Here is a 22,715-nt window from a genome sequence, read left to right on the forward strand (position 1 = left end):
TATAAACGCTAAAATATGACGTTTTTAAGATGGAACTAGCAAACGTCACAGATTAAATTAGCCAATTTCACCCGTAAATGATCTAACTAGCAGCCGCAACGGATGCAAAATGTGTTCTTCTCTAAAAACAGCAACTGATTTAAAGCGTAAAACTTAATTTCATCTCATTTATTTGATTTCCTGTCGTTTATTTCATAGTTATCTGACTCAGGATCTGAATCGCACCTGAATAAGAAGAAACTTCAAACAACTATCTTTTAATTTAGCTGCAGCAGAGAGTAAATTATGATTATATAAGTTTAAAAATATCCTTCAGGTTAGGAAAATAAAAAACTAAGCATCTGTATTATTTTCCACATGTCACATTTAATTAAAATACCAATGCACAGTATTAAAGATGATTTAATTTCTTTAAAAGTGTCAAACATTCAGTTAAAAACATGGCACATGAACGTGTCCTTATCATCCACAAACAGATTATTTGGCGTCAGTTTATTTTGACAGTTTATTCCCTTTTATTGCACAAAAACCCACAGCTGTCTCATCCGTGAAGCTTCCTTCAGAGCATCTGAATCAGAGACAAAGCTGGAGCAGCTTAAAGGAATGTTTTTGGTTTTTTTTCCTAACGGTGTTAGGAAAGTGTTCATTACAACAAAACAGGAAACAAATCTGGTTTCAGTTCCAGATCAGTCACGTTAGAAACACATTTAGCTTCTAGAAAACTTTTTTTTTTTGACCTATGTTAGTGAACAGTACGTTAACAGTTGTTTTAGTCCATAGACTGTGAATAAATATGGACAACGTGTGTCCACTTCCTTGCATTGGCCAAATTTGACGCTATATTCCCGGGGATGAAAATGAAACTTATCCAAAAAGTTGACACTTCAACGTGCATCAACATTATATTAACTATCTGAAATGACAGATACCATCCTTAAAAAAATTATTTGACGTGTATTTTAGTGTTTTAGTTTGGCCCAAGTCCCGCCCACTAACATGGAGGGGGTGGAGCTTATATGACCTATACTGCAGCCAGCCACCAGGGGGAGCTCTACTTGCTTTGGCTTCACTTTAGAGGAGCAGTTCAGTTGTCCATATTTATACAGTCTATGTCTTAGTCCAACGAGACGACAGAGATGAGAAATAATAACCACAGAGTTATTTTTCTCCAGTAAAGAAACCGTTTCAGTGTTAAAAAAAACAAGTACAGTGCAGTTTGAGGACATTAAATTTGACGTATTGTTAGAAATGTGCATTTTACCTGAGCAGTAAAAGAACAGTACCTCAGTTATACTGCTTAAACTTCAGTACCTGGTCAGCTGGGTGTTTTTTACACCCATGTAAACAAAGTACCTGCAGGGGAGCGTGGAAGAGAGTTGGTCTGGAACCAGTGTTCCTAGATAAAACTGATGGTTTCACACACAAAACGACCCCAAAAATAAGTGCTACGACAACCTGGATTAGTCACTCCACTTCAGCCGAGCACCACAACGAGTCACACCTGGCTGTAGTTCACTGATTAGAAGACGGAGCACTTACCTCTTTAGAAAGAGGAGGCTCAAACAACTACCTGACACTGCTTGTCATGCAAGAACAACAGAACATGAGAGATCGTACCGTTCACAGAGCAGCTGTCTGCAGTGACTGAGGAAGGAGGAAGGAGTTCAGCTCGTGTGTTCTGCGTCGGCGTGGGGCGTAGTTACATTTCTGGGGAGGTGCACATGTCAGGCTGCGGCGTTAGGGTCTGCGCTGTCGCTATAGCTACGAGGTCAAATTGACACAGAAGCCTGAACTGCCTATTGCAGCAGCGTAGGCATATGTGTCATGTAAGTCTGTAATGTCTCAGGAGTTTGCATGTTCTCCCTGTGTCTGTGTGGGTTCTCTCCATCTTCTCTCCAGCTTCCTCCCACCGTCCAAAGACATGCTGGTTAGGTTCATTGGTGATTCTAAATTGGCCGTAGGTGTGAGTGTGAATGGTTGTCTGTCTCTCTGTGTTAGCCCTGTGATGGACTGGGATAGGCTCCAGCCCCTCTAAGTGGTTACAGAAAATGAATGAATGTCTCCGAGGACTACCGTCCCGTACATCCAGAGGTATTTTCTCCCCCCATCATTAAATCCTAATGACTCATATTCTGATAAGAGCTGAGTCTGGTTACCAGCCTGCTGCTTTCAAGGAACTGATTCCTTTTCCTCCCCCAGAATAAAATCGGTATCAGTGAGAGGAGCCTAAAGCAGCTTGTCTAGTACCTAAATGACATTTAATAAAACTAAATGAAAAAAAACTAAAGAAATTCCATAATTATTTAAATCTACAGTTATTGTATTCTCAGTTTACTCGCTTGCCACGATTAATGTGCCTCCTACATAATCAAATGTCCACTCTGACTCTCGACTGGTGCGATCTCACCGATCTCTCCCTCTTCACGTCTCCACGCTCTGAGCGTGCTCGCCACCGCCGCCGCCGTTGCACGACCCGTTGCTTTGTTTGACGCCGTATGTCGCCTGCTCTTCGGCCTCCAGGCGTCTGTAGTTGGTGTGGAAGAAGATGATTAAGCAGCAGGCGAAGAAAGTGCACAGTCCTGCCATCACCATCATGGGCACTGAGGACCAGAGACAACCAGAGGAAACGTCAAGTTAAAGCTCATGTTCATATTATCGTCTTGTTCTGGTGTTTTTGTTTCGTGTTCATCTGCATCATCATAAATACACAGATTTTTCACAGTTTTGTTTTTACATGAAAATATGTTGTAGAAATAGGATTAACAGCGTATATTTCAATAGAGAAACAAGTAAAAAAAGACATTAAACAGTTTGTTATCACAGTCAATTAATCAAAAAGTCGAGCAATAGAAAACTAATCTGATAACAAATATTCTATTTATTTTAGTCATTTTCAAGCATATTTTTCTTGTTTTCGTCGCATTTCTTTATTGTGATTTGGTGTATTTTCTTATTTATAGTAATTCTTTATATGATTAGCAAAAGAAGTAAATACATTAAATAGTTTAGAATAAATAAATCAGTGACAATTCTAATAAACTGGGATGATTTTATAATTCTTAAGCACATTCTTCTTGTTTTTAGAGCACGTCTTTGTCATGCAGGGCTGCAAAATAAATACTGTTCGGATTATCATGATTTTCTGAGATGTAAAACAAAATCTACATTACTTCCGTGTGAAGATGGTTTAACTTTCAGTATCCAGACCAATTCAACAAGTGTTTTTAGCTTTAACGTGAACAAAGTAAACAGACAGCAGCACACAGAGCATCCTAGCTCCACTCAGATTTGTGCTGTTGGTGCAACATCGTGTTGACCGACCTCTCCAGCTCAAGACGGCGTCCCCACAGGTGGACAGAGGAGAGTCAGCGAGCGGTTTGGTTAGAGCCTGAAGGAGGACGATGTAGATAAACGACTGAACCTGTCTGGAAGAAGAAAACAGATCAACACCATCAGACGACCAGCAACAGATTTCTCCTTCGCTTTCTGCTGCATGAGGCTCGTTATCAGCTGTAAATGAGCGTTAAGTGTGTTAACGTGTAAATCTAAATGTGGGGAAACACAGAATCAGTACCACAGGACTACTGGAAACAAAGGACAACTGTCTCCTCACATCTCTGGTGTCTGGTGTCGGCCGATCTGATCTTAAATGTCCTGGAGTTGGTCTCCTGTAGCTTCCTAAAGTCTCTCCTTGTCTTCCTTGTCTTCTCCTAGAGTTGGTCTCCTGTAGCTTCCTAAAGTCTCTCCTTGTCTTCCTTGTCTTCTCCTAGAGTTGACTGGATTCAGTCCAATAAATCTTTCAGTCAAAGTTAATGTAGTGTGGAGAGGGTAGCTGGTACCTTGTGTTCTCTACTCCAGAAATGTTCTGGTCATCCAACGCTGCCATAAACTCCCTAACCCTCTCTGGAAGACATTTCTCCTTGACTCTGTCTCCAGGAAACTAAACAGCAGATGGCAGCAATGTGCACAAATTGCACTGTTTTTGTAAAAGGGTATTTCATTAAATGTAAACATATTGTCATATTGTACTTGTGCCTCTGCAGACATTTGGAGTTGCTATTATTATGGTCCGGTTTTGACACCTCTGCTCTAAAGACAGTCATTTTGCATAAATGAGCTTTAAAGATCTGCAGACACTCTCTCTGACCCTCAGTGAGACTCCGACCTCCTCCACATACTGTATGAACTGTATGAACTGTATGAACTGTGTGAATGTGAACGTGCTGCTCGGTCTGCAGTACCCCGAGATGAAGACGAGCCCGGCCGACGTTGCCTCTCCCACCGGATACGAACACTCCACCGACAGCTCCATGGCCACGGGGTAGATGGAGAAACCGAAGAAGCCAAAGAGCGAGCAGACGGCGGCCACGGCGGCTTTCTGGTCCCGCACCAGAGACACCTGAGAGGGAGAGAGAAGGAACAAGGATTTTACTGATCCTTAAACTTGTTCTCTATTGTTCTTTTATTTCATTTTCAGGACTTACTGCTCTCCTGAACACTGAAAACTGTCTATAAAGTACAAGTCAATAAACTCCAGCTTTAACACTGCTTCTATTTCTGTAAGCTGATCAACTGTGTTACATCCCTTCCATATAAATAATTATAATCTTAATAGATAAACCAGAAAGCTTTCCTTATATAGTTGATATCCTCCAGACAACCTCATTCATACTGTACTGTACTCTCATGATAGTGAAATCCACAGAAATCAAAATACAGACGTGTTCTTTGAAGTGTTTCATCAAACTCTGATCTCATGTTCTCACCACTGAGAAGCCGATGCACGCCAAAGCAGTGAAGCTCATGTTGATCTTTGTGGCTTCAACGAACTTCTTGGTCTTGTCGACGTAGAAACCCAGAGCACCGGCGCCGACAATCCCGAACACGATGAAGAGAGCGCCGCACAAGCCAGCGAAGTCCTGCAGAGGTCAGGGTTTTACAAGTTTATTAAGTAACTGTATCAAGTAATTAACTAAGTGTTTCTAAAAAAAAATACACCTTCTAGCGTCATTTTGTTCAGTCGTTTTTAATTCTTCTAGTCTGTCTCTAGTCTGCTGCGTACTCACGTTGGTGTATCCCTGCACACACAGGATCTGCTCCAGCAGCGTGGAGAAGCAGGTGAAGATGGCCATGCCTGAGCCGAAGCACACCAGCAGGATGAGGTAGGCTTTGTTCCTCAGTAACTACAGAGGAAACAGAGCGGAGGAGGATTTGGAAGAGGAAAAACAATCTGTCTGCGGCAATCAACGAGGGAAACGTGCACAGAGGGGTTTTCTTTTCTTGTTTCTTGTTCTCTCCGGGTACTCAGGCTTCCTCCCATCATCCAAAAACATGCTCGTTTGGTTCATTGGTGATTCTTAACAAAAGTGTTTTTTAAACACAATTCAATGATTCAAATTGCTGACACTGTTTCATCATGAGCTGAACATTAAAACAGTCATGAAGAAGGATTTAGTGCCAATTACAATGCATTTACTAGTGTACCTAATGTTTTGGCACGTGAGTGTGATTCCAGTTGCATGTAGAGGTATTTATCTCTTTATCAGCTGAAACTAGCCCCTTAATGAAATCCAAATCACATGTTACCCGGCTACGCTACGTCTCATGTGAATCTGTAAAAGAATTTAAAACTTTATTTTTGTGTTGACAGACTCATAGTTGTGAACCACACAGCTAAACAACAACAAGCTGAGACTGAATCCTTCTGTCTGAAGCAGCTTCATGTTCGTGGTATTTTCCAGTTACCAGTTTGAGCCCCTGAATGAACGGCTCCGACGCCGAGGACTCTGCGCTGGCTGATGGCGGTGTTGGGGGCGCGCTGCTCCGTATCCCCACTGTTGCTAGGAAACAGATGATACATGATGGGACTGCATAGGCAAGCAGCTAGAGGAGGGGAGAAACACATGTAATGTGGTGATAAATGAGTGTTAGCACCTTAGATCAAAGACAGTTCATCATCATTAGCAGGTGGGTTGACCAGAGCCAGGGGGGAGCTGCTGCATGATTATATATTAATAAGTACAATCCCACAATTCCCTGGAGGCGTCTGCTGAATCTAAACCAACAGAGTGTGTTTTTAGATTTTTTTGCTTTTGATAATTTTATCCAACAGTTCATGGTACATGTGCATCAGGACGCCTGATTTAATGGCACAGCTATTTGCATCACATTGACTTCAAAGAACTCCCAGCACCTAAAGCAGACTGTAATGTCGCCTCATGTCTCTTCTGTCTGGGCTAAAGAGTTACACTTGAACACACCGTGAAGACGACAGACAAGGACAAACTGAATTTGCGAGAAAGGAAATAACTCATCATAGCAGAAGGTGGCAGTAGACGGTATTCATCATTAAAAAGAGGAAACAGAAGGAGCTACTACTACTACTACTACTACTACTATTACTACTGTTAGCTGGGAGGCTAAGAAGCTAGAAAGGACTAGTACAAGCTGTGAGGCTAGGAAGCTAGGAAAAGCTGCTATTAGCTGGGAGGCTAAAACGCTAGGAATACTGACTATTAGCTGGGAGACTAGGAAGCTAGGAAGAGCTACTATTAGCTGGGACGCAGAAGAGTTACTATTAGCTGGGAGGCTACGAAGCTAGGAAGAGTTATTATTAGCTGGGAGGCTAAGAAGCTAGGAAGAGTTACCATTGGCTGGGAAGCAAGAAGAGCTACTATTAGCTGGGAGGCTATGAAGCTACAAAGAGTTGCTATTAGCTGAGAGGCTAGGAAGACCTACTATTAGCTGGAAGACTAGGAAGAGCAACTTTTAGCTGGGAGGCTAGGAAGAGCAACAATTAGCTGGAAGGCTAGGAAGCTAGGAAGAGCAACTATTAGCTGGGAGGCTAGGAAGCTAGGAAGAGCTACTATTAGCTGGAAGGCTAGGAAGCTAGGAAGAGCAACTTTTAGCTGGGAGGCTAGGAAGCTAGGAAGAGCTACTATTAGCTGGAAGGCTAGGAAGCTAGGAAGAGCAACTTTTAGCTGGGAGGCTAGGAAGCTAGGAAGAGCTACTATTAGCTGGAAGGCTAGGAAGCTAGGAAGAGCAACTATTAGCTGGGAGGCTAGGAAGAGCAACAATTAGCTGGAAGGCTAGGAAGCTAGGAAGAGCAACTATTAGCTGGGAGGCTAGGGAGCTAGGAAGAGCTACTATTAGCTGGAAGGCTAGGAAGCTAGGAAGAGCAACTTTTAGCTGGGAGGCTAGGAAGCTAGGAAGAGCTACTATTAGCTGGAAGGCTAGGAAGATAGGAAGAGTTACTATTGGCTGGGAAGCAAGAAGAGCTACTATTAGCTGGGAGGCTATGAAGCTAGGAAGAGCAACTTTTAGCTGGGAGGCTAGGAAGAGCAACAATTAGCTGGAAGGCTAGGAAGCTAGGAAGAGCAACTTTTAGCTGGGAGGCTAGGAAGCTAGGAAGAGCTACTATTAGCTGGGAGACTAGGAACAGCTAATAACCGTCAAACAGAGCTGGCCTCTCCTGAATCATGGCAATGATCTACACATTATTTATTCTAGATTCAGATGTTGTTGTGAACATATCTGTGTATTCAGTTGTTCAGATGAGAAGAGGTTGAACAACAAGAAGAGCCTGAACTTGTCGTTTAGTTTACTTCCGTTTGTCTTGTCATGCTCTGGTTCTCTGAGTTGATCAGACGTCTGACTCACCAGGACTGGGATTTTATCAGCTGTTTGAGCAATCAAAGGAGAGACGATGTTAGCGAGAAGGATGCCCAGGGGATTCGCTGAGGAGGGAAAGGAGAAGTGTAATTGAAGCTTATTCTGGTTTCTGTCCTAAATTAACAATCAGCAGACAGTGCATCGCTTTCTGTTCCCTTTTTTTCCAGCCGTCAGCACGAGCTACATGAAAACAACAAACACCTGAAATCACATTCTCAGTGAACTCCATCCTCCTCCATTAGCTTCATAATTTCTTGAAAGCTTTTCTTTAAACATAAAAATAAACATTGCAATCCTGTTTGATTACATTTATATGTTGTATTTTTTACATGTTTGATGCTTATGCTTCATTTCGCTGTGTCCACGTTGTGGTTTGCTGACATGCTAAAATAAAAGTACTTCCCGGCAGGTGTTGAAAACCGACCCAGTTCCTGTTTAAACTGCACGTACAGAGCATGACACGAAACACAAGCACTAATGAAATACAAATATATAGAAATACTATGAATTGTCATAATTAAACTATGCTTGAGGGGTTGTTTTGTGTCCGTGAAGGTTCATAGTCATCCAGTTCACACTATGTCAAAGAACAACTTGAAACAACTTGAAGCAAAGGCAACTGGACTGATTGGGTTAACTGAAAAACAGGATCAGCAGCAAATTCCTCCAGTTACAGTTGAGTATCTGGTATCTGGTAGTGTGAGGTTCAGGTGGGCCCCGCCCGCATATGTTCCTGATTAAAATCTAAACTCTCCATCAGTCATTCAGAACTGTAGAAGCTACTTGGATAAGCAGCCTGGAGGACGGACCAGCTTCTCTCACCTACGAATGTTTTTGTGGCTGAAAGTTTGTCTGGAGTCGCTCCGTAACGAACTCAAAGATCAGAGATGGACAGACTTTTTCCGTTCATTCTGAGCTTGTGTTTCGTGTCATGCTCTGTACACACAGTTCAAACAGGAACTGGGTCGGTTTTCAACACCTGCTGGGAAGTACTTTTATTTTAGCATGAGTTTTGGACTTTCTCTTTGTCTGTGATCCTTCCTCTGTGATCGTTCCCTCCTCCCTGATTGGTCTCACCTGTGTCGTGCTCCCTCATTAGTTCTACCTACCGCTGCCTTTGTCAGTTTGTCTGTGTTCTTCCTCTGATGTTTCCTGTGGATCCTTCCTTGTGTTTTCACTTCTTTTCTAATTACCTCGCTCACCTCACTCTGCAGTGTTTTGTTACACCTACACATATCTTTGACATACACATCATCTGAGCGCTGTGGAGTTTAATTTGGCTTAAAAATGTCTGCCGTCAGAGAAGCAAGCGGTTTAGAGTCCACTACTGTGTCTGTTGTAAAAGATACTGACAGTGAGATATCTAAAACTCTGATTAAGGGACTGTCAACAAATGCCATATTTATATTTCATTTATAAATGCCAGATACGTCATTGCTCTGATTGGTTGTTGCTCTGATCCAGTTGCATGTTTTATGTTCAAATAAATATGACAGGTGAATGAATTATAAATAAAACTGCTGCTCTCGTGCGTTTCCTGTTTGTTTTAAAAAATGTTGTGACGTTTTAATATTTGTTTAGTAATAAATAAGATATAACAGATGAAGAAAATCTAATTATATAGTTTATTATAATCCGTCTTTAGCAGCACTTTCCATTTCTGAAACTGCAAAATTAGAATTGAATGTTTCTTTAAAGAAAAATCACATTTTCAAGGGTATTTTCAATAAAATTTAAAAAAAACTTTGTGTTTAAATCACAAACACAGCTTTTAACTGATAAAACATGGCAGTGGAAATAAAAGTGACACCCAGAAAAGAGAAGCACTCACACATAGAGGCGATCATGTTGGCTGTGGCCCGCTGATGGTCAGGGAACCACAGAGCCGCCAGCTTGGTGGGGGCGAAGATGATGAGGGGCTGAGCCAGAGCACCAAGAGTCTGACCTAACATCACCAACGGGAACCTGGCAGCCTGAGAAACGTACGCAAGCGTGCCGAGGAGTCGTATCATGGCTCCGAACATGTTCAGCCAGGAACCCAGGATCAGCTGCAAGGTCAAGATGGCAGGAGGGGGTGAAAGGACAGGTGAAAAACAGGAAGAGGGGATAGTGATAGTAGGGTAGCGACTAATTTTAAGGGGCAGCTCGTACCGTGATCCGTAACCCGAGCGTGTCCAGCATCCAGGTGGTCACAAAGCTGAGCGGTATGGCCACCACCATGTAGACCACTGATAACCAGTTGATCTCCTCCAGAGTCACATTCAGGTGCTTGGCGGACTGGTCTGCCACTGGTGCAAAGGTAAGCCATAGCTGGGAAGACACAGAAAGAGTTTTACTGAAGGAGGATCTCGGACTATTTTGGAAAAGTTATACACTCACTTGCCAAAACATTAGGTACACCAGTGAAAATTGCGCAAACTCTTAGCTTCATGACTTATAATGCTGAATTTATGTTGAAACGGCTGGATGGTGATTTTGGAGGATGTAGTTTGTGGTGTTTACGAAACACGTTTTATAAGAAAAGACTGGAAAATTGGATAAGTTAAGAAGGAAAGGAGGAAGTTTACATCCTTATAAAAGGCTCGTTTGTAGAAATCTTGAGCTGGGATCCTCACATTTCAAGAATAAAGAGAATTTACATGTTTTTGCTGCTCGGTATTTGTCAGACACAACATAAATAACGTTTAAACGTAGCATATAAACTATAAGACATAGTTTTAGGTACAGACACATGCATAAAGACCTAAATAAGTCAAGAAAAATAAAGGACAAATGTAAACGTAACAGTAATACAAATTATCTGTTTAAACCAAACAAGTTAAAGCTACATTCCCACACTCTTTCACATAATATTAATAAATCAAATGGTCTTCCTTGTGGATAAATAGTTAATAGTAACAATTTCCTTATCTTGTCAAACTAATTAGTACTTTGATTATCAGATATGTGGAGTATGTTGATGTCTTATGGCCCGGGGGGCAGCTGTAAAAAGGAAGTAGATGATGAGACATGCTCAACGCACGTGAGAATTATTTATAAGATTTATTTCCTTGTGTTCTGCTGTCACATGACACCACTTTTCATACATGCATTCAGCTGAGGAAGGGTGAAATAGGACATTTATTTCATGCTGCTGGACAAAACTGAGAAAGCAGCAAAAATCTGACGGAATAATGCTGACGGGAAAAAAAAGAGAGACGTGATCAGGACTAAGCACTGGTTGAGCTTCAAAACATCAAAGTTAAGCAGTTTGTGTTTTTTTTTCCTAGCTAGCAGTATTTGGTCATTTTCTGACTTAGGGAAATTGTTAACGCTATCTTGAAGTTGTGGTTTTGACCAAAATGTTTCTACAAAAGTAGAAAGGACAGACTGTACCTGCCTGTACTCTATAGAGTACGGAAGCATATTGCTGCCACACTTTAGAAAAAAAAAAAGGCTCAATATTATGTAATTACGTGAAAGTTTCTTGTTATAACAATATATTTTTCACGTTTTAACAAGATAAGTATCACGTTATTTCATGATAATGATATTTTCACGTTATAACGTGAAAATATCATATCTTGAAATAACGTGATAATTTCATGAAATAACATGATAATTTCATGTAACAACGTGATAATTTCATGTAATAACGTGATACTTATCTTGTTAAAACGTGAAAAATATATTGTTTTAACAAGAAACTTTCACGTAATTACATAATATTGAGCCTTTTTTTTTCTAAAGTGTGGCAGCAATACGCTTCCGTAATAGAGGCAAGCAGCTGAACACGGTAAATGCTTTACCTCATAAACGTCATGTTTCATTCGTCATTGTGAGCATGTGAGCATGCTGATGTTAGCAGTGAGCTCAAAGAAGGCAGAAATTAGTAAAATATCTGAAATAAATGATTAAAAGCAGAACATCCTAACTAGAAAACCATCCAACACCTTGGTATTGAACAGCAGAGTTAATAAAAACGTCAGAAACTAGTGACAATTATGTAAAACGCCTTCAAGAAAAAAAAGAAAAAGGGACCGTACTAGCTTCTGAGGCCAGAGGTACACTTTCTTCTTCCCCACATAAATATTACATCTATTTATCAACGTGTCACGTAAAAAATCAGCACTGAAACAGCTCGGCTACTGCTCTCCATTTTCTGAACAATGAATAAAACCATCCAGCCCGAGCTGACGCAAAGCTGGTCAGCTGATCTGGACGCACAATGCCGGTCTTGTCCCCCCCCCCCCCCCCCGTGGAGAGGACGGCTACCGAGGCGTTTTTACTTCTTCACACATTCCTCCTTTTGTTATTTCACAGGTTTGGGTGGACGTTTGTAGGATGCAACTACTTCACACTAGTTTCTAGTTTCATATCATGCTGATATAAAAACGATGACACCTAACAACAATTCAGTGCATCTGCAATAACTGAAGGAAATGCAGATTTATGCATGCAAACAGTAGAAATCTGCTGAATTGCATGTAAAAACTAAATCTAGCATTTGTTTGGATTATAAGGATTAAAAACTAAACATGACTAAGCATTCAGTCTCAAATGTAGTCAGTCCTATGAAAGCCATGACAGGAATATACAACATCAAGAATTTATTTTCATTCCTCTAAAATAAAATTCTGTGTTTTATGTTTTTTTTACAAGACGTACGATCATCTCCCCCGTCACCACAGGTTCTTGTAAATCCTGAACTCTTAAGTGGATGTCAGACAGATTGATGTCTAACTGGCTCATCGGCTGCTACGCCGCCACATCACGAATGACTCCCGACCAGCCGAGCTTCCTTTGTGAGGGGAGAACACCAGTTCTCCCCCGGCAAAAACAATAGCCCCCACAGAGAAGAGAAGAGGAGCCCCGTGGGAGCTGGAAATAGGTGAGGGACGGGGGCTCGGCTTGCGTGGCTCAGACCGGTACACTTGCCTCCAGGCGTACTCTGCTTTTTTACAAAGACGGCGGCATCTCTAGGGAACTGTACCCAGTTACACAAACACTAGGGGGGGGGGGGGACCACATGTCACCTACTGGGACTGTTCACACCCACAGCTGCTATTTAACGCTAGAAAAATGTGAACAACTAGGTGTCAATTACAAGTTGTAGCTACGGTGTCCTTTAATGAGACAGTGGAGAAATATATTAGAGTAACACACTACAACTTCTCACGCATCTAATGTAAAGTAAAAATAGACACATTTATTATCAATAAGCGTTTAAACGATACATAAACTATTACAACTGGAGAGGTGTAGTGGATCACTACCACTATAGTATGGAGGCCTTTGTTTGTCAGAAATAAAATGCTATTTATGGGCTTGTTTCAGTTCATGTTCAGAGGTGTAGTCGACACAGATGTCTGGTTTTGTGACTTTTGTGACTTTGTAATTTTACAGGGAACATTTTCCTTTGATAAGGGAATCAATTAGAAATGGATCACTTTCATTTTATAAAATCAAGTAAATTCCCGACCCGAAATTTCCTGTATTCTCCTTCGAAATCTTGCACGAACGAAACCAGTGTCGCAAAACAAGCAAGCAGAATGTGAAGGGGAGGGGCTTCTGGGTTCAGAGGCCACGCCCATTTAATGACAACGTTTAATTTTAATGTTTTTTCCATCATTGACTTTCTTAGATACTTAGAGGCGGTTTAGGCTTTTGCATCAATTTGATGTCGTAGCTACGTTGACAGTGCAGACCCTAGAACCGTAGCTGACGTGCACCTCCCCAGAAATGTAACCGACGCAGACTGCAAGAGCTGTGATTGGTCCACTTGGTAGTGTTCCCGCTTTAGTATTTCCAAATGCTTCTCCATCTCCCAACAATTTTCTAATTGATTATTTTGGATCAATAAAGATGGAACACATCGAGTAAAAGGTTAACTGAGGACGTCCCACTACGGCGTATGTTCTGTTGCCGTAGCTACAGCGTCAAATTGATGCAGAGGTTTCGGTTTAATCTTCTGTTTCAAGTAGAACCCACGCACTACTTCACGCAACTTGACAACTTACAAAAAAAAAAAAAATATCGTGGAAATAATACAAAGCTCTGTTACCACTGACAGCATTTTGGTGAAAACCTATTAACATACAAGGAAAAATGCTTTAATAAAAACTGGAATGAGGTCAGAATAATGTGTAGGAGCAAAAACACTTCCGGGTACAGAAGCCACGCCCACTTCTACATAAATGCGGTTTTTTTTTTAAATTAAGGAAAGAAATTTCCTTAATATAAAGAAATTTCCTCAATATAAACTAATTTCCTTAACATAAACTGGAATGAGGTCAGAATAATGTGTAGGAGCAAAAACACTTCCGGGTACAGAAGCCACGCCTACTTCTACATAAATGCGTTTTTTTTTTTAATTAAGGAAAGAAATTTCCTTAATATAAAGAAATTTCCTTAATATAAACTAATTTCCTAAATATAAACTGGAATGGGGGACACGTCGGGGTACAGAAGCCACGCCTACTTCTACATAAATGCGATTTTGCGAATTATGGAAAGAAATTTCCTTAATATAAACTAATTTCCTAAATATAAAGTGGAAGGGGGGAACACTTCCGGGTACACAAGCCACGCCCACTTCGTAAATACGTTTTCTTTTTCCCCCACTATTTTGGGCTCATGTTGGCTTCCATACATGATTACAACGTCAATAAATACGAGGTTTCTTTTTGATCTTCTGTTTCGTGCAGTGCCCGGTCACAGTAATATATAATTTTGACACAACTTGACAACAACTGTACAGTCTATAAATCACAGACCAACGGCAGCGACACTTTAAATCTTGTCATAAAGTTCATAAACTCACCGTAGCGTTGGAGCAGTTTAACAAACACAACACCAGCAGAACAAACCACCTCCTCTTGTAGGATTTAAACGACAGCAGCTTCTTCAGTTCAGGGTTTGGTCCTCTCGAAACCGCAGAACAGACGGTCTGAATCTCAGCGGAGGCTTCGCCACTAGTCTCCATTATTAATAATAATATTATTATTATTGTTATTAGGTTTTACCGGTCAAGCTAGGTTAGCAACGTTAGCTAACTTAACAAAACTATCCGAGTCATTGTAAAGTTGACATTGTTGCTCCCCAAACAAAAGGTGAAGAAGCTGGTGTATATCCATTAAAAACAAACTGTTAATCCATGCTTTTATATCTTCTGAGAGGCTGTAATGTCATTTTATCTCACGGAGAGCAGCTCAACGGATGGAAGAAAAACCACCAAACACCGATTTACAATCCGGTAACCGTCATTGTACCGTACTGTACAAAGATCTTCTAATGTGTGCGAAGATGAACCACTCCTACAGCCTTTATGTACTGCACTGTCTTTAACGCTTTTCATAGACATATTATTTATTTATTCATATATATAGATCAGTTCCTCGATGACTGATTAATTATATATATATATTTAAAAAACAATACTTTGCATAAAAATATGCATTTATTATAATTCTGCAAAAAAAAAAAAAAGCCATAATTCCAAACAATATAATCTGCACAAAGTCTCCACTTCAGGCTGCAAACATTGTTTACGCCACACCTGTTGGAGCTGGTTGCATTTATTATCAAAAGCAAAACTATTTCTTATTGAGCTACAGATGTTTTTGCTGCTATTTCTGCTTGGTTTCCAGGTTGAATACCAAGTTAGTTTTGCAGAAAAAAGTCCTAATCGGGTTTCAAAGTGTGTTTTAACAATGTCTTTCCTGCTTTTACGTCAATATAGAAGTACACCCTGGACAGGGCTGGACAGAGAGACAGACAACCATTCACACTCACACCTACGACCAATTTAGAATCACCAATGAACCTAACCAGCATGTCTTTGGACGGTGGGAGGAAGCTGGAGAACCTGGAGAGAACCCACAACCTCAAGACGCTTTACAGAACCAAGAGCCCTTTTAAAAGTAAGAAACTACGCTGATGCACTCTACAAGAAGGGACAGAGCAGGCTCTACCTTACTTCTGAGGAGACTTCTTCTCCTCAGAAGTCTCCTGCCTGCCGTAATGGCATCAGTCATTCTGCTGGAACAGAAGCATCACAGAGAGGGACAGGAAGAAGCTGGATAAGGGCATCAGGAAGTCCAGCTCCGTCCAGGGCTGCTCTCTGGACTCAGTGAGGGAGGTGGATGGCAGGAGAGTCCTAGCTAAACCGTCATCCATGCTGGACAATGAGTCCCACCCCCTGCATGGTGACCTGACGGCACTGAGGAGCAGCTTCAGTGACAGACTGTTTCTCCCTGTCTGACAATCATCTATGCACTTCAATACTTTTTGTATATATGCCCTTTTGTATGCTGTTGTAAACTGCAATTTCCCCATTGAGGGACAAATAAAGGTTTTCTTAATTCTTAATAATAATTCTCTCAAGACGCTCCACAGAACCCATCCTGAAACCCCCAGAGCAAGCATTAAGGCGACGGTGGCAACTCCCCTTTAACAGGAAGAAACCTTAAGCAGAACCTTAAGCTCTCATGGAGGGACCCGTCTGCCTAAGGCCGGTCGGATAGAGACAGAAAAATAGAGAGAAGAGAGCAGCAGGAAGAACGAGATACATCTAACTTAAAGCATACATCTAGAATCTAATCATGACACAAGGACAAGATTCAGATAATGATGTTACATGAACGACTGATAATGAATTGAACTGCATTACGTTGCACATGTTCCTATTATTCTGACGAATACATTTTAGTCAGGGGGCTAGACTAAATACCTGAAACAGAAATGATCATCCAGTTAAATCACCAGCTTTCTGACGCTGTTTCAGCACGAACTGAACATTAGAACAGTCACGAAGGAGGATTTAGTGCAGGACTCACCAGTGTACCTAATGTTTTGGCAGGTGAGTTTGTATCATTTGATCTGCCCTACTGGTGATTTTTATTTAACGTTGCTCTCAGCGGGGGACAGAGTGAGACCTCTTCCCTTCTTCAGACTCTTTGATTGCACATGACAGCAGACTCCTCCCTCTCTTTAACCCTTTGTGCCTGTTGAACATAAAAAGACATTTGAACAAAAAGGTGACACCTGTGGGTTTCTGATGAGCCTGTTCTTTATTTATAAGGTTATAAATGTTTATAGATCTCTAATAAAGGGTCTCTGCTCAGTCACAGATGAAGTTTTAACTGTTTATAGGTTGATTTTTGGTTCTTCAGGTGATCAAGCCGATCCGTCAGAAGGCAGTGAACGCTAGAGTTCAGGTGGTTTAACAGGCTGCTCTATGATCCAGCTCCTTTTTATTCACGTGCTGAAGTGTCTTTGAGCAAGACACTAAACCCAGAGGTACTCAAGATGGCAGAAGAGCACCGTGGCTGTATAATCTCTTCCACGAGGGCCACGGGACAGGCCCCTATTGGCACCTGAATATACATACAACTTTCATTATCTCCCTTGAAACCAACCTGCAGCCTCCACCTGAAAATTATTAATCAATAAAAATAATTTATAAAATAAAAATGAACAGGCAACAAGTATTAGTGTTAACAATTAATAATGTATTATTAAAATTAAATTAAAATGATAATAACTAGTTTTTCCTTCCTCATTTCCACAGATGATTCATCAACCTAATAATATGTGAAAATAATAATAATAATATAATATAATAATATAATAATGACTTTTTATTTGCATTACATTACTTTTATATAAAAGAATATAATAATAAAATAAATAATAATAATAAAATAACAATACATAGAATTATAATAAATAGAATAAAAATAATAAAATAATAATTTAATATATAGGATATGTTCTAACAATGAGATTAAGAGACTCATTGTCGTCATTATATACATCAGTGTATTTTTATAAAGTTAGATCATACAAATTTTGTCACAAGAGTGTCATAAATATCACCTTTTCCCCTGAAAAAACATATTTTTATTTAAAAAAAAACACAAAAAATACAACATTTACTATTATTAAATATACAGTACCATGTTTATAAAGTGAAATTAATATAAATTTAATTGTAGTTTGTGTTGCATGTCAGTAATAACATTGTAATTACTGTTGTATGTGTACTATATATTTAAATATCATATTTCTCTGCATATAAAGCACCTAAAATATATTATCTTCGATGAATAACCCATTGTTTACTCAAACCGGTGTGAAAATGGCAAAATATGAATAAAAGTTACATTCTTACAGTTTATAATGTAATAAATACCCATTAAAATGTAATAACATAGTAGTTTAATGTTCTGTGTCTCAGTTATTGTCCAGTAGGTAGAATTCACACATTTCACTTGTGTATTAGCATATAACTGTCATATACATTTTAGCATTTTACAAGAAAAACTAATTATTACTTTATTTAAAGTAAAATAGTTAGTCAAGATAGTTAGCTAACCCTATATAAACCCAGTTCTTCATAAATATTCAAGATTATGCTTTTTTTCTGTGACCTTTCATGACCTGATTGATGTCACATGTTCATGGTAGATGGGGGAGGGTGTTAACAGGATTAATAGCATTAAATATTTGTTGTTTCAAAGTGAAAAGTAAAAATACACATTTAAACGGTGAAAACAATGATTTTATATTACTACATTCTGGTAAAATTAGATAAATTAATTGTTACAATGCAGTCGAGAGTTAATTATGTAAAACTAACTGGAGTCAATTTTTTGGGGGGCTCCTCAGGGTCTGAGCATGGGACCACTTTATTAGTAAATTATTATTTTTACATAAATAAATAAATCAATTACAGTTTTTAGATTACAAACGGCGCCCTGTCAGAAAAAAAAAACGAATCAAATTAATAATTAATGTCTCTCAGAGGATCAATTAAAAAAATAAATAAATAAAAAAAACCTAGCTGTCCTCGTTCACCCCGCCCCCCTCTTCCTCCTCCACCAACCCCCTGCTCTCGCCGCTCCGCGCATGCGCCCCGCCGCTCCAGGAGAGCAGTTTCGGCCTGTTCCGCGGCCGCTCGGTCATTTTCGCCTCTTTGTTTTACCCGATAGTGGATTTAACTCGGATTCAGCCCAACATCCAGCGGACCGCGCGGCTCCCGAACAGGTCAGTCCGTCCCAACTACACTCGCCCTCCGCATGTCTCCGTCCTCGAGCCCGGGTACCCGGGGCCGGTTGCACGGTCCCGGTTCGCTCCCCCTCCTCCTCCTCCTCCTCCACCACCACCACCACCACCTCCTCCTCCTCCTTCCTTCCCCGTTTTTCGCATGTCTCTTTCCGCTTGCTGCTACGGGGCAATGCTATACGTGTTGTTTTAGGTGTCCGTGTGGTGGTGTATGGCGGCGCCGGGCCCTGCAGTTGCACACCGGGGATGGTGATGGGCAGGGGGGGTGTTTTTAAGGGGGGAAAAGTGTGGCAGGGACGGCGGCTCTGAAGCTAGCCGGGGTGCACACGGTTAGCAGCACCGGAGAGGAGGCTCCGGCAGCCGCCTGTCTGCCTGTCTCGTCATGTTTAAATGCTGTTGTTCCTCTGAAACCAAACAGCACTTCTTGTTTCCCCACCGAGCTGGGAATGCTCTTCAAGGAGGAAGAGTAGCTAACCAGCTCTTCCTCCTCCTCCTCCTCCTCCTCCTGCTCCCCCCCTCAAAGTTGAATATGTGGAGGGTGTGCAGGAGGTTTGGATTCAACACAAGACACAAAGTTGGTGCATTTTTCTTTTCTTCTGGGTGGATGTCGCCCCTCGCCACATTGCTGCTGTTGCTGTTGCTGCTGCTGCAACTGCAACTGCAACCAGCTCTGTATGACATTGCATAGGGGGGGGAGGTTGAGGCGTGCAGAGAGCAGCCAACAAGTCTGTGCAGTTTGTTTGGGGGAGGCAGCGGGGTGGGATGCAACTAAAAAAAACACCTTCAGATGTCGCCTAAACTTTCTCCAATTAGTGTCCCTGCAGCCTCGGAGCACTGTGCGGGTCATGTGCAGGTCAAGAAATGTTTGTGCCTGGTTCAGAATCGAATAGCATGCATATTTCTCTTTAATTCACTCAGAAAGTTGCTGCAAAGGGAGCTTGAAATTAGACTTTGGCTTGCCACCTTCGAATGTCTCCTTAACTTTCCCCCTGTCGGTAACCCTGCAGCCTTGAAGCACGGTGTGGGTTATCTGCAGGTCAGAAGATGCCTGGTTTAGAGTTGAAAAGCATGCACATCTGCGCCATTTTCCTCTTTAGTTCAATCAGAAAATGTACACACGAGCGTCTTGTGTCCAAAAAAAAGAAGCTGAAACAACTGGACTTGTGGGTTTTTCTTGCCGACATTTGTTGCGGGTCAGATTGGAGTCTTCCTCCTCCTATCAGCGACCCTGCAGCCTCGTGGGGAGATGTGCAGGTCGAGAGATGTCTGTGCATGCCTTATAACTGAGATTAATCTACTTTTAGGATTTAAAAGCGTGCACAGCTCTGTCAGATTTTGTTCCTCTTCAGTTCATGCAGAAAGTTGCTGCAAAAGACTGTTTTTTTTTTTTTTTTTTTATCTTCATCAGCTGGCAAGGTTAACGTTTGTGCGTGCTCATCGTGAAACAGAGTTTTTCCTGCGTGCTTTTGTTCTATCGAGGCCTGCCACCTTCAAGTGTCTCCTCAACTTTCTCCTATCAGTGACCCTGCAGCCTTGAAGCACGGCACGGTTGATCTGCAGGTCAAAAGACGTCTGTGCCTGGTTTGGAATTGAAAAGCACGCACGTCTGCGTCGTTCTTCTCTTTAATCCACTCAAAAAAAAAGTGTATTTCGCTCAGAAATTTGCTGCAAAAGGCTGTTTTTTATCTTCATCTGCTGGAGAGGGGAAAGTGTCTGCATCAGTCCTTTCTGCAGGCTGTTAAATCGAGGCTTGCTGCCTTCAGATGTCTCTTAAACTTTTTCCTGTCTGTGACCCTTGCAGCAGGTCACAAGATGTCTGTGGCTGAGTTGAAAAGCATGCACATTTCTGTCATTTTTTTACTTAAATGTGTTCAGAAATTAGCTTAAAAATGTTGTTTTTCAGCTACATCAGCCAGAAAGGGGAACGTTTCTATGCGCTCACCTTAAAATCAGATTTTTTTTCCTGCAGAGTTTTGTTATTTTTAGGCTTGCCACCTTCAAACGTTAGTGACCCTGCAGCTTTGAATCGCAACGTGGGTCAAAATACGTCTGTGTCTTCCTTATAACTGTGATAAATCTAGTTTAGATTGTAAAAGCATTAAAATTTCTGTCATTTCTTACTTTAATTTGCTCTGGCTGACTTCTCAGTGAAATGGTAGATGTGTTGTGCATAATTTTAAGCGTTTAAAATCATAATTTAAAAGGAAAAGTTAATGTTTTCTATGTCTTAAAGTGTGTGACTCTTTCTTGGAGAGCATTTAAAGTAAATAAATAATAAAAACCAAGTGTTAAAAGCTTTTAATTTGTTTCCTCGTTATGATAAAGCACACCGCAGACGTTTTTAGGACTCACATAAACAGGAATAACCTGAGGTGTGCAGCCGCCGCTTCACCGCTCCATATAGTATTTTAATTACCGATGAAGCAGCCTGCGACGTGCGGCCCAGATGTCTGCAGAAAAAGCCAAAACGTAGCCAGCTGTTACGTCGACGTCTAGACGTCTTTTGATCTGCAGATCGCCAAATCCATGCTCGCATGCACTGTAAACCACAGCGTTGCCGTACCGAGCAGACTTCTGCTGCAGGGAAACCAAAGCGTGTTCATCACGTCGGCGCTCAAATCAAGTTAGTGTACTTACACCGCCATCAAAGCTGCAACGTCGGCCTCTGCCAACAGCGGCGGACGTCCGTAACTTGACCGGGAACGTTACTGCTGTTGAAAGCACCTGCCTCGCGTGTTGTCTGCTGCTGAATTAACAAGTGAAGTATGCACACTGCAAGCCCTTTTTTCTTAAATCTGCTAAACAGCACCCAGCATGCTCGAGTTTTAACAGCTGAGCGGCTCTCCGACGCTTTTCTCTGAGAGATGCAACAAGGCCAGAGTTTGTTCTTTCTTTGGGTAATTATATCCGCGAGAAACTAAATGTTTAGAGCCTCAATCATTCGAGGAGTGACATTCTCACCTTTTAGCTGTTGCTGTAAAACAGCCGCAATTAAATTAACTTTACTGGTCTCTTTCCAAACGTCGCTGGCACGCTTTGAACGATGTGCCTCAGACAGCTGAATGTAACTTGGCCTGGTTTCCACCTGATATAGCTGTTGCATAAGTCTTCACATACTCTCTAAGCTTCAGCTTTCACGTCACGTTTCTGCTTACTTTGCAGGGAAACCCCAAATTGCACGCAGCCTTTTTTTTACATCCGGGCGACCTCTGACCTGAAATTGAATAACATCTAATTAGATTTTCTAATGTTTTCTGCAATTTTTTATCAGCGGTTAATGAATACGGACGACCGAGGCAACATCTACCGTGACCCCTTTACTCCAAAACATGTGTCTCTGCTGCATTAAGACGATGTTAATGGTCCCACTGGGCGGTCTGATAAAACAATCGGCCCTGCAGGACGGGCGAGCAGGATGCAGCCTCTCAAGACCCAGCGCTGCTTGATAATGAGAAAACTCGATAGTCGCTCAAGTGCCAGAAGATGCATTTGTCTCTTTTTTTTTTTTTTTTTTTTTCTTGGACAGGAAATGATCTCGGACAGCTCCCTAAATGAGCGACTGTGGAGAATCCTTTAAATGAAGCTTGCTGTCTGGAGAAGCTGCTCACATTGAGTTTGATAAGAAATGAAATCCGAATTTTGTAGAAAAAAAGTCAAATTACTGCTGAGGTAATGGGACAAGACAGGCCTGATTTGTATCCTGATTCAGCAAGACGTGTTAATGATTACCTGTTCGGTTTAGTCCACCTTTTATAGATTAAATACACTTTAAAGTAGTGTAATCCACATTTCGGACCGAAGCGGAGTTGTTGCGTTGGGGTTCCAGATCTAGGGCAGCAGGTTTTTATGAGTGACATCCATGAATTTAGAGATATTGGATGCAATGACATGAATTTTATATCCTGTCTTGGCAGCTGGATTGTGAATAGAACCGTTCATGAGCAGGAATGTGCACGTATATGCTCATACTTGGTCAGTTCGGTGCATTAGCAGCTCAT

General features: G+C 41.2%; 1 protein-coding gene across 1 annotated transcript; it reads right to left on the minus strand.

Annotated features, from left to right (window-relative positions):
- Window positions 1-349: 349 nt before the first annotated feature.
- On the minus strand, window positions 350-14,806 carry slc49a3 (solute carrier family 49 member 3). The gene is made up of 10 exons (XM_084549997.1): window positions 14,474-14,806; window positions 9,823-9,981; window positions 9,503-9,719; window positions 7,660-7,736; window positions 5,746-5,883; window positions 5,067-5,183; window positions 4,767-4,919; window positions 4,242-4,399; window positions 3,322-3,425; window positions 350-2,600 (listed from the first exon to the last, which is right to left on the minus strand). The coding sequence occupies exons 1-10, from the start codon at window positions 14,633-14,635 to the stop codon at window positions 2,422-2,424; spliced, it is 1,464 nt and encodes a 487-aa protein (XP_084406123.1). The 5' UTR covers window positions 14,636-14,806; the 3' UTR covers window positions 350-2,421.
- Window positions 14,807-22,715: the final 7,909 nt, after the last annotated feature.

Source organism: Chelon labrosus (assembly GCF_963514085.1).
Source record: "Chelon labrosus genome assembly, chromosome: 8".
NCBI classification, from domain to species: domain Eukaryota; kingdom Metazoa; phylum Chordata; class Actinopteri; order Mugiliformes; family Mugilidae; genus Chelon; species Chelon labrosus.